General features: G+C 41.7%; 1 protein-coding gene and 1 pseudogene across 2 annotated transcripts in view; both read right to left on the reverse strand.

Moving 5' to 3' along the window:
* Positions 1-901: 901 nt before the first annotated feature.
* LOC149311378 (uncharacterized) lies at positions 902-2,156 on the reverse strand (annotated as a pseudogene).
* Positions 2,157-7,328: 5,172 nt separating this feature from the next.
* LOC149311379 (putative ATP-dependent RNA helicase DDX43) overlaps positions 7,329-15,125 on the reverse strand; it is a 49,417-nt gene continuing 41,620 nt past the window's right edge. For both annotated transcript variants that reach the window (XM_089530912.1, XM_089530913.1), the window contains exons 13-16: positions 13,523-13,632; positions 12,909-13,047; positions 11,202-11,289; positions 7,329-8,331 (exon numbers count right to left, since the gene is read on the reverse strand). In XM_089530912.1, the coding sequence (XP_089387038.1) occupies positions 8,218-8,331; positions 11,202-11,289; positions 12,909-13,047; positions 13,523-13,632 (451 nt within the window). In that variant the 3' untranslated portion in view covers positions 7,329-8,217. The remainder of the gene's footprint in view (positions 8,332-11,201; positions 11,290-12,908; positions 13,048-13,522; positions 13,633-15,125) is intronic.

Genomic DNA, 15,125 nt, shown 5'->3' on the forward strand with positions numbered 1-15,125 from the left:
GATTAAGTTTCAACTTGTTTGCCCTCATCCAGTCCATTACTGAAGACAGACACTGGTTTAGGACCAGGACAACCTCCTTGGATTGAGGTGGGAAGGAGTAGTAGAGTTGAGTGTCATCTGCATATTGATGACACCACACCCCAAAACTCCGGACAACCTCTCCCAGAAGTTTCATGTTAAACAGCATAGGGGACAACACAGAACCCTGAGGGACCCCACAGGTCAATGGCCAGGGGGTCCAAAACGAATCCCCCAGTGCCACCTTCTGGGTTCGTCCCTCTAGGAAGGAATGGAGCCACTGTAGAACAGCACCTCCAAGCTCCATCCCAGAAAGGTGGTCCAGAAGGATACCATGATCAATAGTATTAAAAGCTGCTGAGAGGTCCAGGAGAACCAACAGGGACACACTCCCCCGGTCTAGTTCCCTGCATAGGTCATCCACCAAGGCGATCAAGGCTGTCTCTGTTCCTTAGCCAGGCCTGAAACCAGATTGAAATGGATCTAGATAATCCGTTTCATCCAGAAACCCCTGGAGTTGGGAAGCCACCACATGTTCCAAAACCTTGCCCAGAAATGGTAGGTTAGACACTGGCCATTAGTTATTCATTATTGTGGGATCTAAGGATGACTTTTTCAACAGAGGCCTCACAACAGCCTCCTTAAGGCAGGATGGAATTCTGCCTAGTTGTAAGGAGGCATTGATGACCTCCTTTACCCACTCAGCCAGTCCCCCTCTGGCCTGTTTAATAAGCCAAGTAGGACAAGGATCCAAGACACATGTGGTGGCTTTTACCTCTCCAAGAATCCAGTCCATCAGGCTGCACAAGTTGAAAAGTATCCATTAACACTGGACTGACAGGAGCCAAGGTTACATCCACTGACACTGTATCAACTGTAGCATCTAATTTGGAGTGAATCTGAACAATTTTATCTGGAAAATGCAGTGCAAATTCTTCACAGCGAGCCTCTGAATGGTCTGCATTTTCTTCTTGAGGGTGAGTGTGTAAAAGACCCTGACCACTTGAAACAGCTCTGCAGGCCAGCTCCTTGCACATGCAATGCTGGTAGCAAAAAATGATTTCTTTGCTGCCCGCATTGCCATAGAGTAGGCTTTCAAATAGGCTCTAGCTTGTGTTCGATCAGATTCACTCCGAGTCTTCTGCCAACTTTGCTCTAGTCTCCATCTCATTTGCTTCATCACCATCAACTCCCTGGAGAACCAAGGGGCTGGTTTGGCGCCACCCCATGAGAGGGGACGCTCAGGAGCGATTGTGTCCACCGCCCTGGCCGTTTTCTCATTCCAAAGGTTAGCCAGGGCTTCAGCAGAATCGCCTGCTGAGGTGACAGGAAACTCCCCAAGAGCCCCCAGGATCCATCAGTCTTTCAGGGCGGACCATCCTAATTGGTCTCCCTCCTCTGCAGAAGTTCTGAGTTCCAGTTAGTCTAAACCTGACCAGATAATGATCTGTCCATGATAATGGAACTGTGGAGAGTTCCACCACACCAAGATCATCATCACTCCACCCAGCACAGAAAACAAAGTCCAGAGTGTGCCCAGCAACATGAGTAGGGCCAGATACTACTTGGGACAGGCACATGGTTGTCATGGAGGCCATGAAGTCTTGAGCTACTCCTGAAAGGGCAGTCTCAGCATGTATGCTGAAGACTCCCAGCACTAATAGACGTAAGGACTCCAACACCAACCCTGAGACCACCCCGGTTAGCTCAGGAAGGGAGACTGTTGTGCAGCGGAGTGGGTGGTATACCAACAGAATGCTTATTCTGTCCCGGCTGCCCACTTTTAAATAAACACACTCAAAACCTGCAGATTGTGTGAGGGGGCAACTAGTCAGGGGGATGGAATCACAATATCCACTGCAACTCCCCACTCCCAAGATCTGGCCTGCTGCTGTACAGAGTAACCTGGTGGGCAGAGGTGAGAGAGATTAACTCCTCCAGCCTCATGCAACCAGGTCTCTGTTATACATGCCAGGTTAGCTTTTTCTTCCAGGATCAGGTCCTGAATGACAGCTGTTTTACCATTCACTGACCTGGCATTCAGCAGCAGTAGCTTCAACCCAAGGGGACTGTCACCAAGGCGATCCATATTATTTGGACTGGGAGACAGCTTGGGGACCACAAGCACCCTCTTGAGCTTTTCTCTTCCTTGGTGTTTTAATTGTCTCCTCCCTCTGCCCTCCTCCTCCTTTCCCTGCTCTTCTATTCATAAGGAGGAGGAGGGCAGAGGGACTGAATGACTCCAATGGCTGCTCCCTGACCCCATATATCCCCTCCCTTAGGAAAATACATCCTTCATATTAAATTGACAGGAACAGGAAAAGAAAAACAAAACAAAACAAAACAAAAAACAAAAAAGACAGGTAGCTCATAAATCTGGATGTTGTCTGGTGAGTCTCCTACAGAAGTCTCAGTCTTATACCTCAGGCAGGCAAGGCAGCTGTGCTGGATGAAACGGCGCCTGCTGAGTCAAGGCTTCAGTTTTGCAAGAGAAATGTATTAGAAATAAAAAAATAATAGAAAGATAATCAAGTGTTGCTGAATAGGGAGGCAAGCTCCGAGATCATCTTCCATTGGTTACTGCTAGCTCAGTATTGAAAGTGGTGTTTAAGCAGCTGTTAAAGCTGTTGCCAGCTCTCTCCTTCTCAGGAAGGTTCCACTGCTGGCAGGGAGGGTGATGTTGAAGAAATGATCCGGTTTCCCTTATTCTCCATGCTCCCTAAAGTACCACCTCCCTGAATCCAATCCATTCTCCAGTGTCGTGAGACATTGAGCCTTCTCTGCCAGAGAACACTGGTGCCTCAGCAAACTAACAAATTATCATTATTATTACTTTGCAGTGCCTTGTTCTCCTTTATTATTATTATTAAAGAAATATTATGCAGCTTCCATTCTTGAAGGAGTACCGGAAGCAAATTAAGCAAAATTGCAGCGCAGCATCATGGGAAATGTGGGACCTTGGAGGTTTTTTTGGGGGGGGGTGTACCAGGATGGAAGCAAAGTTGCATTCCACACCAGACCAATTCAGATGGAAATCGAAGTGAGCTTGGAAACAATTTTTGTGAATTTGCTTGTTACCGAATTCACAAAAATCAGGAGTCACTTTGGATTGTCTGTGGATCTGCCTCGGAACGGCCCCCCATAGAAAGCAATCAAGTGAGATAATACATCATGTTTTAACATGAATTTGCATGGTTGGACCCACAGTGGCTTCAGATCAGAGCTGCAAAACCCTCCGTGTGATAAAGGCCCTAGTCTTTTTCTAATTTCTGGACTACAGTCTCCCTTCCAGTCAACATTTGATTCAGGTTATGGGAACTCTTGCACTCTTTCAATTTTCTTGTCTAAGGTGAATTCCTCTAGATCTTCTGTAGTCATTTTTTTTACTGTTTAGCATAAATTATTATTATTAAACCTTATTTATAAAGCGCTGTAGGTTTACACAGTGCTGTACATAGAATAAAATAAAATAAAATGGACCTGCCAGTTACATACATTCTAGATCCAAGTTTGGAACTTTCCTCTTTGACCTTCAATAACTGTTCCAGGTCTTTGTTTCTTCTAGTAATATTGTGTTGTTTGCATATCTTAAGTTGTTAATGTTCCTTTCACTGATCTTCACCCTTCCAAGTCTCTAAGCCTTTTCTCCTCACAGTATTTTCTGCATACAGATTGAATAAATAGGGTGATAGTTTGCACCCTTGCATGACCCCTTTGCCGATTGGCAACCATTCTGTTTCTCTGTATTCTGTTCCTCTTGTCCCGATTACACATCAGCACAATCCGATGTGGTGCTCCCATTCCACTACACACATGCCATAGCTTTTCATGATCTATGCAGTCAGAAGCTTTGCTGTAATGAATAAAGCACATGCAGATTTTCTTCTGGAATTCCCTGACGAGTTCCATTATCCAATATGTGTTTGCAATAAGATCCCTAGTGCCTATTTTCCTGATTCTAGTGTGCACTTCAGGGATTTCATGCTCCATAGGAGTCTTTGTTGCACAATTTTTAGCAAGACATTGCTTGCATGGGAAATTAGTGTGATGGTTCTGTAATTACTACAATCTTTTGTCTCTTTTTTATGGATGGGAATAAGTATGAATTATTTCCTTTCTGTGGGCCACTGCTTTGTTTTCCATATTTGTTGGCATATTTCAGCTGAAACTAAACTTGACTGTCTGTGTCTTGTAACAGTTCTATTGGTGTGCCATCTGTTCTTGGTGATTTATTCTTTCCAATTACTTTGAGTGTGGCTTTCTAAAATGTAGGGTTCATCTTTCTAAGTTTCTTCTTCCCATGTGTCATTCTTCCTTTCACATTTTTGACAGAGCTCTTCTGTGTATTGTTTCCATCTTTTTTTAAAAAAAAATCATTGTGGTTGTATATTATGTTCCTTTTCTGATTGTTGAGCACCCTCACCCTTGGTTTAAGAAATATCACTGGAAAAACGCCTATTTCAGAAAGTTCAAGTCACTGTCCTTATTCCCCTGCTAATATGACAGTGTTATACATTTCCATTCTTTGAGTGGGTCCCTAGTGGCTGCTGCAGAAAATGCTTCACTGAAACTAGGGTGTGGTCTGTGTCGACCCTTTTTGCTCCAGGTTGGGGGCAGGGCAGCCTCACCGGCAAAATGCTGCTCCTCCGTGGCGCAGAAAAGGGGTGTCCTTGGGGCTTCATGCCCCTGGAGACCCCGGGAGTCAGAGCCATGGGAGAAAGGGGCCAGCTGGCCCCTTTCTTCCCGGCATCATTCCCGCAGCTGTTTGGTTGCTGTGGGAACGAGGCATGTGCCTAAAAGGATCTCAATTTCAGAGCTTCTTCCCAGACTGCAGCCAGGCCACCGAAAGCAGCCCAGGGTGGTGTGGAGACGTCATGCATGCACCATACCGTTTGGACACTGCATGTGCGTGACATCATGGCAGCCCCCGTGTGAATGGGAGGCCACCATGATTATGCCACCACCAAGTACTAGGGTTGCGGGGTGTGCTGGACTGCACCTAAGACAATTTGGGTTTTAGTATAATAACAATGCTGTTATTCCTCTCTTGAAAAGTGTAGAGGAGCCAGATCCAAATTCTTGGATTCAGTGTTATTTATTTTATTCAATAAAATATTTATATTGTATCCCAGGGGTAGGCAACCTTTTTGAGCCGGGGGCCGGGTTGCTGTCCCTCGGACAACTGGGGGGCCGAAGCAGTGGGGTGGAGCTTCCACCCTCTGGGGGTGGGGCCACATGCTGGGGGTGGAGCTTCCACCCCCAGGGGCGGGGCTGCATGCTCCGCCCCGGAGTAATAATAATAATAATAATAATAATAATAACACTAACAGTTACTAGCATGGAAACTACTAAAATGCAATTCAGAATAGAAGGGAGAAAGCATGCACCACTGTCTCAAGCCAGAAAAGCACAAGAAGCTGAAAGGAGTTTTTGCAAAGAGACCACCAAGGGCAAATAAATAATAATAATATTAACAAGTTACTACTAAAATGCAATTCAGAATAGAAGGCTAACCCCCCTCCCCTAAGGAAGCAACCAACCTCTCTCTGGCTTGCTCTTGTGGCCGGCTGGCTCCTCCTTCCTCCTCCTCCTTTCCCTGCTCTTCTATTCATAAGGAGGAGGAGGGCAGAGGACAAGGTGGAGCCCGATGCAGGCCTGCTGCAGCCCCTGGAGCCCTGCTGGAGTGCTTGAGGGGCTGCACCAGGCCGCCTAATGGGTGCCGCCATTTTGTTTTTCAAAATGGCGGCCGAAGTCTCGCATGACCTTTGCCATCATGAGGTCACGTGAGACTTCGACCGCCATTTTGAAAAACAAAATGGCGGCCGGAGCGGCGCGAAAACGGGGGAAATCGGCGGCAGGACTGCGCAGAGGCTGGCAGGAAGGCCTTGGCGGGCCGGATCCGGCCCGCGGGCCGCAGGTTGCCAACCCCTGTTGTATCCTATCCTATGAGATCTCAGTGCTATACAAGTAAAAGCAGTTGAGAACAGTGTCAACTTTAAAATAAAAACAATTTAAGCAGATTTATACAATTTACATAAAGTGTCCTCTTAAAGTAACTTTCCAAGGATACTGCTGTGAGAAATGGCAACATTTCATGAAGTTAAATACCTGTAGCAGCAAAGTTAAGGAGGGGAAAAGAAAATTCTGATATAGGCCTTTCAGATTTTAATGTTCTTGAAATCAGTCTCATTAGCTAGAAATGGGAATATCAGAACATTTTCGATATGTTCCGTACAGGTTGACACTCTCTTATCCAGAATTTTGAAATCCAAAATATTCCCAAACCCAAAATTGTCCACATAGTGGCTGAGATAATGACACCTTTGCTTCCTGACGGCTCAATGTAAACAAAATTGGTTTCATGCACACAATTATTAAAAATACTGTGTATCAAACTACCTTCAGGATATGTGTGTGAGGTGTATTTGAAACATAAATGAATTTTGTGTTTAGACTTGGGTCCCAGAATCTGAAAACTCCAAAATCTAAAACATTTCAAGTCTCAAGCATTTTGGATGAGGGAGATTCAACCATACTAAAATTTTCAATAACAGTGCAAAATGCATTTATTGTGACAGTTACACAGATGGCATGGCTTTCACCTACGGATTTTCTAAAATTAAGGGCACAGTCTTGGTTGCCACAGCTACCAGCCCTAATGGCAATCATTTTGTGATAATGACAAAACTTTCTCACGCTGATTGGGGATTGCTGCACTGGATAGCATGATTTAAGGAGAAAAGAAATGTAACCCACAGAGCAAAGAACAAGATATGTGATTTAAAAACTGAGTCCAGTTATGATGAAGTGCTCATAATGCACAACTATAGAGGAAGACACACAGATAATGGATGAGATTCTTCACTGCTATAGCACAGCATAAATAAGCAATCTCTATACTGTAGCGTGACACATGAATCCTAATCATGCATGACTGCCAACCCACTGCATAATTTTAAATGCACATTGGGCCTCCATATGCTTTGCAACAGGGCACCAGGCTCCCTTACTAAATGACCAGAGGCCTACTGTGGATCATATACACTTTGTCCAATGTGCCCTGGTATGTTTGATTTGTTTCCATCACCATTTGCTGTGTACAGCCATTATATAATGTGTGTAACCCATCTGTGTACTGTATACTGTATTACTAATATTGTTCCAGCTTACTGTATATGTGGCAAATTCATTCTTGAATATTCTATATGACAAGCATATATGTAAAAAAAGTTCAAGCAGCGCTTTAATTTAGTAAGTAAATCTTCCAGCACTTTTTATTTACTAAATGAAAATAATTCCTTTATTCTTGCAACATTCAGTTTTAATGCAAGGTTTCGAAAAGCAAAATGCTATTGAACAAAGTTCTAGTTATAATTTTCTACACATTTTTATAGATTCATCTTTAATCTATAAAAGGGAATTACTAAATTTAGGAATATCAATATATCACACACTACCAAAAAATATATATATATATAGATGCTGCAGTCAGAAAGAAAAGGTCTCATTTTTAATTAAAGTTAGGGAAGGAAAGGATCTGTTTGCCACAGTTATTTCTCTTGAACGTCACAGAACTTTTGGTAACATTATTGTATGAAATACAGTTCTACCATCTAACAGAATTATAAACTAGGAAACAAGAATTAACATGCAGTACTAGTAACAAAAGTATGGAGTTCTTTGCTGTCAACAAAATGCATCAAAACCTGAAATCTAACAAAATAATCAGTATATTTGCTACAGTACTGCAATTGACTAGAAGCAAAGAGTTCTGAGGGGAAAAAACTTTCCAGCATAATTTCCATTATTTCTAAATGCACTGATCAAGATGTTGGCATACCAAAGCATACAAAATGTTTTGACATGACAGTTACTACTTTTAGTGCAAGTTTTTATCTCTGAAAGTGGGGATGATGTAATCAATGGATATCAACTGGTACCATGATATATGGCATTAAGTGTTATTCTTAAACTGGATTTACTACATTTGGCACTTAAGGTTCTCAGGTAATCTCCCATCCAGTCACTAGCCAGTACCCAACCAGTTAGCTAGTTTTAGTTTGGTTATTTTATCAGGTACCTTAAGAAAATATCCTGTCTCCCAACATTTTATCACTTCATGGCTCCTATATTTTCTACTTAAATTATTGTGAACATTTTCACAGAAACTCATTGTGTTCAAATTATCACTTATGTGGATTAAAAACCTTTCCGTGATCTTCCATGAGGCTTTACCAAATCCCTTTGCATTTCTTTTTTCAGTTGAAATTGCTTGTATCTTTCAGCCATCAAAATTAGTTCTTCTGGAATTACCTGATAAAATTAGGTAACAACATCAACAATAGTTTAATTCAATGTTCAAATATGCCATCTAAGTAAAAAGTAAAACATTTAACGTAGAATATGTTTCAAAGTAAAAAAAATCGTTCCTGATCATTGGTTATGCTTTCTGGCATGGATGGAAACTGGACTGTATCAAGTGAGTGGTTTCAAACAAATTTGTCTAGTAGAATAAAGCTGCCTGCCTCATTCACTGAAAGCTACACAGGACTCAGATGTTCTACCATTTGTAATTCTTCCAATATGAGGCTAAATTTAAAGGTAGGGGGACAAGTGAACACCACACTGGTAGCTGATGTATGGTGGCTTCATTCCACTGTTGTGGTCCTCTGACCAGGCCAAAAGTACGTAACTACATGCAGCAGGTGCTAAAGCATCTTTGCCAATGTCAGGAATTGCTTAGGCATCTTGCCTTCCATGATATGTTTGAGTGATGGTTTATGTAATAGTTTAGCATTATAGTGCAATGGTGATCATATTTTCAGGTGGTGAGATAACAAGGGAAAGGACACTAGCTTCCAGCAGGAATGTTCAAGGCTGTTCCAATGTAAAGAGGCGGTGTGGGAATGAAAAAAAAAATCTGATAATTGGGAATGAATGAGAAATAATCCTGCCATGATTTTGAAATTGTGAATGCTTTAATTAGTACAATACTTTAATTAGTAAATGGTTGCTTGTCAGTGCTGACAATGAACGTCATCAAACTGGATCTATACTAGTTTCTTAATAAAAGTTACTGAGTTTTACTACTAAGCCTGAGTTTCTGAACTTTGGTATCCTGCTGGATTTACAGATTGTTAGAACTCTTCTTTTTTGCTGTTAGATCAACGCAGAATGCATTTGCAAAATGACAGTAAATCTCTAAAATTGGAAGATGACAACCTAATTGCACAGCTGGCGGTTGGTGAAGCCACAGCAAAACCAGGCTGCTGGACAAAGGGCTGGATTTTGGAGAAGGGGGCATGGTGGAGGCTAGTGTCCTGGGGGCCTGACTGAGACTAGATCCGGAAGGAGAACCTTGGACAATGTTCACCCCATCGGTGGAAGAATTGCCACCGTGTTATTGCCAAGTGCCTGCTCAACAGAGGGAGTGCTGGAGAATTGGATATATCTCCAATCAGGATGCAAATGTGGGAGGCTCTGTGATCAGACAGGAGAAGAGGCTCAAGAGACCAAAGTGCAACAGCTACAAGAGGAAATGATGGTACTAAGGGGTATGAAGCAGATGTTCCTGCTAGACAAAGTGGCTCTTATTATTATTTGAGAATGAATGAGAAATACTCCTACCATGATTTTCAAATTGTGCATGATTTAGAGTCCAATGTAAACAATTGCTGGTCAGTCATGATAAAGTCACTAGACTGAATCTATAGTTTCTTAATAAAGGTTTCTGAACTTTGGTATCCTGCTGGACATGACAGCTTATGATCTTTCATGCACTTTATGCTAGAACTAAAGGATCTAGAATTAACCAATTATTACTGATTTCTTAACTTTAGGACTTACAAGTATGAGCATACATTTCTGTTTATAATTTGGCTTTTGTTATGTTTAGGCATGTATTTCAGGGTGGAGAAAGTGTTACCCTCCAGAAAATGTTGGACTTCAAATTATGTAATTTATCATTAATCAAGATTGGCTAGGGTTGATGATAGCTGCAGTCCAGCAATATCTGAGTGGGCTAAGTTCCTTGCCCCTGACTTTTTAAATTATTTCAGCATCAAGAGGGACAATGTCCCAGTGATATTACTGCACTAAAAGCACTCACCCCATTACTCTGGCTGCCACTCTAGTCACTCAGCTAGGCATTGTTACTTGTCACTTTTGTAATATGAAGTTTGTTAACTGCAAATATCTTAATTTAGCTTACATTAATCACCTTTTATCACAATATTGTTGAAATAATTCTATAGGCCCTTTGAAGCTGTGTTCATAATGCTCATGTAACACAACATTTTAAGATAGTGTATTAGTTATAAATTATACAATTTATTGTTGAATTATTGCAACAATCATGACTGTTTGTTTTATTTATTTATTGGTGATTTTTCTTACACAAATGTTCCAGTTAAATTCTGTAGTGATGCTAGTTGACTTTCTGGTAGCCAGGTTCCAGCTTTATTAACTGATAATGTTTTATCTTTGATGTCAAAAAGATTTTCATCATTGTCAGTACATAATTTTTGCTAATGAACTAACTGGGAGCACACCTTCAACCAGATGTTTAACAAGAACTGCCCTGACTACTAGTATGCTTTTACATTTAATTCAAAGAGCAGGCTTTATCTTCCCAGTAACTGAAGGGTTATAAACCTGCCTATCACTTAAATCTTGATACAGAAGCCATTCTACGGAACCCATAGAGAACATATGGGTTATCTCCATAATACATGTCTAACCGGCTTGCAAGCCTTTATTCTGATGAAACAAGAATAAAGTCCCAGAATCTATTTACTGCAAAGAAATGAACCATGTTTTGAAGCCCAGAAAGATTTTGCAAAGGACTGATCTGCACTCTGTTGTCTGGGGAAAACCAAAGTCCATCTTACTTCTGATTAGACTTTTCTAGACTTGACCTATACTTTGAAAACTGTCCAAATTTGAAAGAACTATGCTTTGTCTCATTTATTTCACTGTGCTAGAATGTGTCCACTCCGGGTTGGAATGCAGTGCTACACAGAAAGGCTTCCCCATCCTGGCAATATAAACAGAAGTACAAATGTGTGAAATAAGTATTTACAACTAAGTTTCAATACTATAACATTCTCTTATTATTTGTGTGGTGACTAAAGTGTAACAAATGTAGAGAGAGATCTAGTACCCAGCTCAAATATGCCAAATACCTGGTTTCCTCTTTCTAGAATCTCAATCAATTCAGATGCAATTCGCCAGTCATTCCTTGTCACAAGTGTTACAGCTTCTCCTGTGCGTCTATGAAAAAAGCAAGAGTTAAGAGGAACTCTTTCCTGAAGAAAGAAGGAGGAGCCAGGGATGCATTCTTGCATTCCCAATGGCCTGAATTTAATAATAATAATAATAATAATAATAATAATAATAATAATAATAGGTTTTATTTATATACCGCCCAATCACTGGGAATCCGAGCGGTTTACAATAGAGGGGATAACAGACAGTTCCCTGCCCACAGGCTTACAATCTAAAAGACACGACACAAAAGGAGAAGGGAATGGTGAGGGGGGAGGGAATCAGGTCCAGCATTCTTCTCTCCCTCTGAGGCCTGGACCAAGGCAGATGGACCGGAGGGAGGGCTCTTCTTCTTCAGGCTAGCCCCTGATGGAACTGGGCCAGCCTACTCTCTCCCTCAGAGGCCGAAAGATGACAGTTGGGGAGGGAGGAGCCTCTTTCTTCAGGCTAGCCCCTGATGGAACTGGGCCAGCCTTCTCTCTCCCTCAGAGGCCGAACGATGACAGTTGGGGAGGGAGGAGCCTCTTTCTTCAGGCTAGCCCCTGATGGTACTGGGCCAGCCTTCTCTCTCCCTCAGAGGCCGAAAGATGACAGTTAGGGAGGGAGGAGCCTCTTTCTTCAGGCTAGCCCCTGATGGTACTGGGCCAGCCTTCTCTCTCCCTCAGAGGCCGAAAGATTTACTGGTGAAGATCCTCAAAGGAGCTGTAACCACACGTTTAGATGACCACAAATACAAAGTTCTATGTGATTGAAAGCCTTGGTAAGGAAGTGTTATCATCACACGGAATTCTATACCTGCATCCACTTGATATCATGAGTGGTACAGGTGGGTCTGGGGTGCACGTCTTTATCTTCACCAACCCATGTTCAAAAACAAGCACATGGATAGGACTAAGACTGCCAGTTTCTCTGAAAGAATATTACACCTATCTTCATCCAAGACTGCTTTTTAATTTTGGCAGATAAATAAATATTTGATTGTAACTAATTAATAGCTTTGTGAGCTACACACAAGGTGAAATACAGGAGACATATGCAAAGTTTTCACCATTTTTATTAAGTAAATCATTTTTACTCTGTCTGGAAACTGAGTGTGATGTGCTGGGTTGTTTTGTTGATTTTTAAAAAAATCAATTTTAATGTTTTTAACTTTACTGATTTTAAACCTGTTTTTAAAATAGTTTCATATTTATACTTTTTAAACTAATGTTTTGTATAATTTTTAATTTGTACTGCTTTTAATAAGCTGTAAGCCACTGTGAGTCATATTACAGTGGAAAAGGTGAGGAAATGATTGCATTGTACTGAGAAAAAATAGGCTATATAGCCTCTTCTGATTTCAGGTACTTTTGATATGAACTGCAAGGTATATATGTACTAGCTTCATTTAAAGAAATTTAAGGCTCACTGCTTTTTCCATGAGGTAGGGAACATGTTTCTAAGCAAGATGGCTAGTTTTGCATTTGTATGGTGAGATGTCTCACACACTCCCCAAGAACCTAGAGACAAATATAAGCCTCTATCAGACTACCTAGGTAAAATAGGCTAGAGAAAACACCATTCCTTCAAGCAGTAATGCAGAGACATTCCAGAGTTCTCACACACTATATTAATAGTTAACTTACCCTGCTCGACCAGTACGACCTACTCTGTGAACGTACTCTTCAATATTGCGAGGGAAGTCAAAATTAAAAACATGAGTGATATCTTGTACATCAAGCCCACGGGAGGCTAGATCAGTGGCTATCAAGATACGAACTGTACCTAGAAGAAACCCAATGAGAAGTAAATTGACTATCTTGTATACATCTAAATGTAGCAAGTTTTGAATTCACTTGGAAACATGTAATTTTAATTTTCTATGGGACATACATTTGTGTGCACACAAGACTAGACAAACAATGTTCACTGTTCAACCATACACACAAAGTTTCCTTATTTTGTCAGTTAAGTGTACTGCTCAGAACTTTCTAATAGTGACAGCTTAATCATCATGAGAGGCCTTTTTCTACAAGACACTTCAAGACCAAAAGATAAGGAGCAGATGCCAAATCACATTCCATGCACTGCAGCAACAGCACCTCACTATTAATGACTTTCTTGTTAAGACTTCATACATTTTGTTAAATGGTAACCTTTATTCATAGCTGAGTAATTTATCTTATCCCCCCCCCCAAAGACACAGCGATTAATTTTTAATAAAAAAGTTACAACTGATTTTAGTCAATTCTAACTTTACCTTTTTTGAAGTCCTCCAAGGCCTGTTCACGATCACACTGTTCTCTATTGCCATGTAAGGATTGAACTGGAATTCCTTGAAGACTGAAATCACTTGATAGGTCATCAGCACTAATTGGAAACATTAAAAAAAATAAACACACAGAAAAGCTTTGTTCTTATACTGCAAATTCCTTTAGGGGTTCAGATTAAAACCTTACCTTATTGACCCTTCCTCCTGTCAGCTTTGGAGTCCTCAAAAAAAATTCCTTGAGGATTTGGGGATGCTACTGAATCATGCTGGCTGGGTCACAGGGAGTTGAGTGGAAAGGTAAAAGTTTGGAGAAACTTACAGAGACGCCTCACAAACTGGTTGAAATCCTTTATCACACTGATGGAACATTAAGTCTCCACCAAGGCAGTGCTGCTCAGACTATTTGGTGAAGAGGACTGGCAAACTCTTTTTTTTTTTACTGTGCAATGGGCCAGTACCCTATTTGTCCCCATTGGCTACAACTGTTTCCTTCTGTTCTCAAAACCTGATGTTGACCAGCAGCTGACAGCTTACAGACTATTGTCAGTAACAGAGCAATTTACAAGAGGCAGCTTCCTCAGTTGCTTCCCACAGTGTACAACAGCAGATGTAGCTCTAGCCCTCTGGCCACTATTTATCTGCAAGGCTGCATCTGGACTAATTCCTGCTGCTCTTGAGTCTGGGCTGAAAGTACTCAATATAAGTCTGCTCCTTCAGCAGTTGGTGCTCTAGAACAGCTGGAATGAGCCTAGACACATCTCTCGGGTCTAAAACACACTGCAGAAAAAATCCAGTTTGAGATTGTTTTAACTGCCCTGCCCCAATGCTAGGGAATTCTGGGAACTGTAGCTTTGTGAGACATTTAGCGTTCTCTATCAGAGTTCTGGTGGCACAGTAAACTACAGTTCCCAGGGATTCCTTAGCACTGAGCCATGGCAGTTAAAACGGCTTCAAACTGGATTATTTCTGCAGTGTGGATGCAGCCACAGTTAGTTACTGATTGGCAGATTTATCTGCACTTAGTTCTCCTCTAAGTATTGTTGCAAATTTGAATGAGGGCCTTAAAGAAAAAAAATTACTGCATACCTCTTTCAACAAAGGTCTGAAACCATGTGTTCAGACGTACAGTAAGTCCTAGTTATAAACAACAGGATGCCAGTTAATGTCTCCATCTGCTTCCCTGCTGTCTTATTTTGGTGGCTAGCTCCTTTTTTTCATCACTCCTTACTGGGCCACAGCCTACCTGACTCAATAAAGCCTCCAGACACAGGGAACATTTCCAAAGGGCTCTGGGACTGATAGGGAAAAGAAGAGGCAGGAAAGTTAGGGGGCCCTCTCCTTACACGGGGGATTTGTTTCGCTTCGTGCGTATGGGAAAATGTGCGTATGCTTGCACCCCATAGGAAACAATGGGGTGGGTGCACATGGCGGTGTGGTGCACGCACCATTGTTTATATTGTCGCACGGCTTCCGCGTAAGCACCTGTGTATGGTGTGGGCGCACTGTACATTATAAACTAGTTTGCAAACCAGTTTAAATTGGGTTGTTCACACTTGTGCTGTTTTTCCCCAGCCCAAATTCAAGGGGGGCT

Source organism: Sceloporus occidentalis, unplaced genomic scaffold, assembly GCF_023333645.1.
Source record: "Sceloporus occidentalis isolate IW3139 unplaced genomic scaffold, rSceOcc1.0.p SCAF_6, whole genome shotgun sequence".
In the NCBI taxonomy this organism is placed as follows: Eukaryota; Metazoa; Chordata; class Lepidosauria; order Squamata; family Phrynosomatidae; genus Sceloporus; species Sceloporus occidentalis.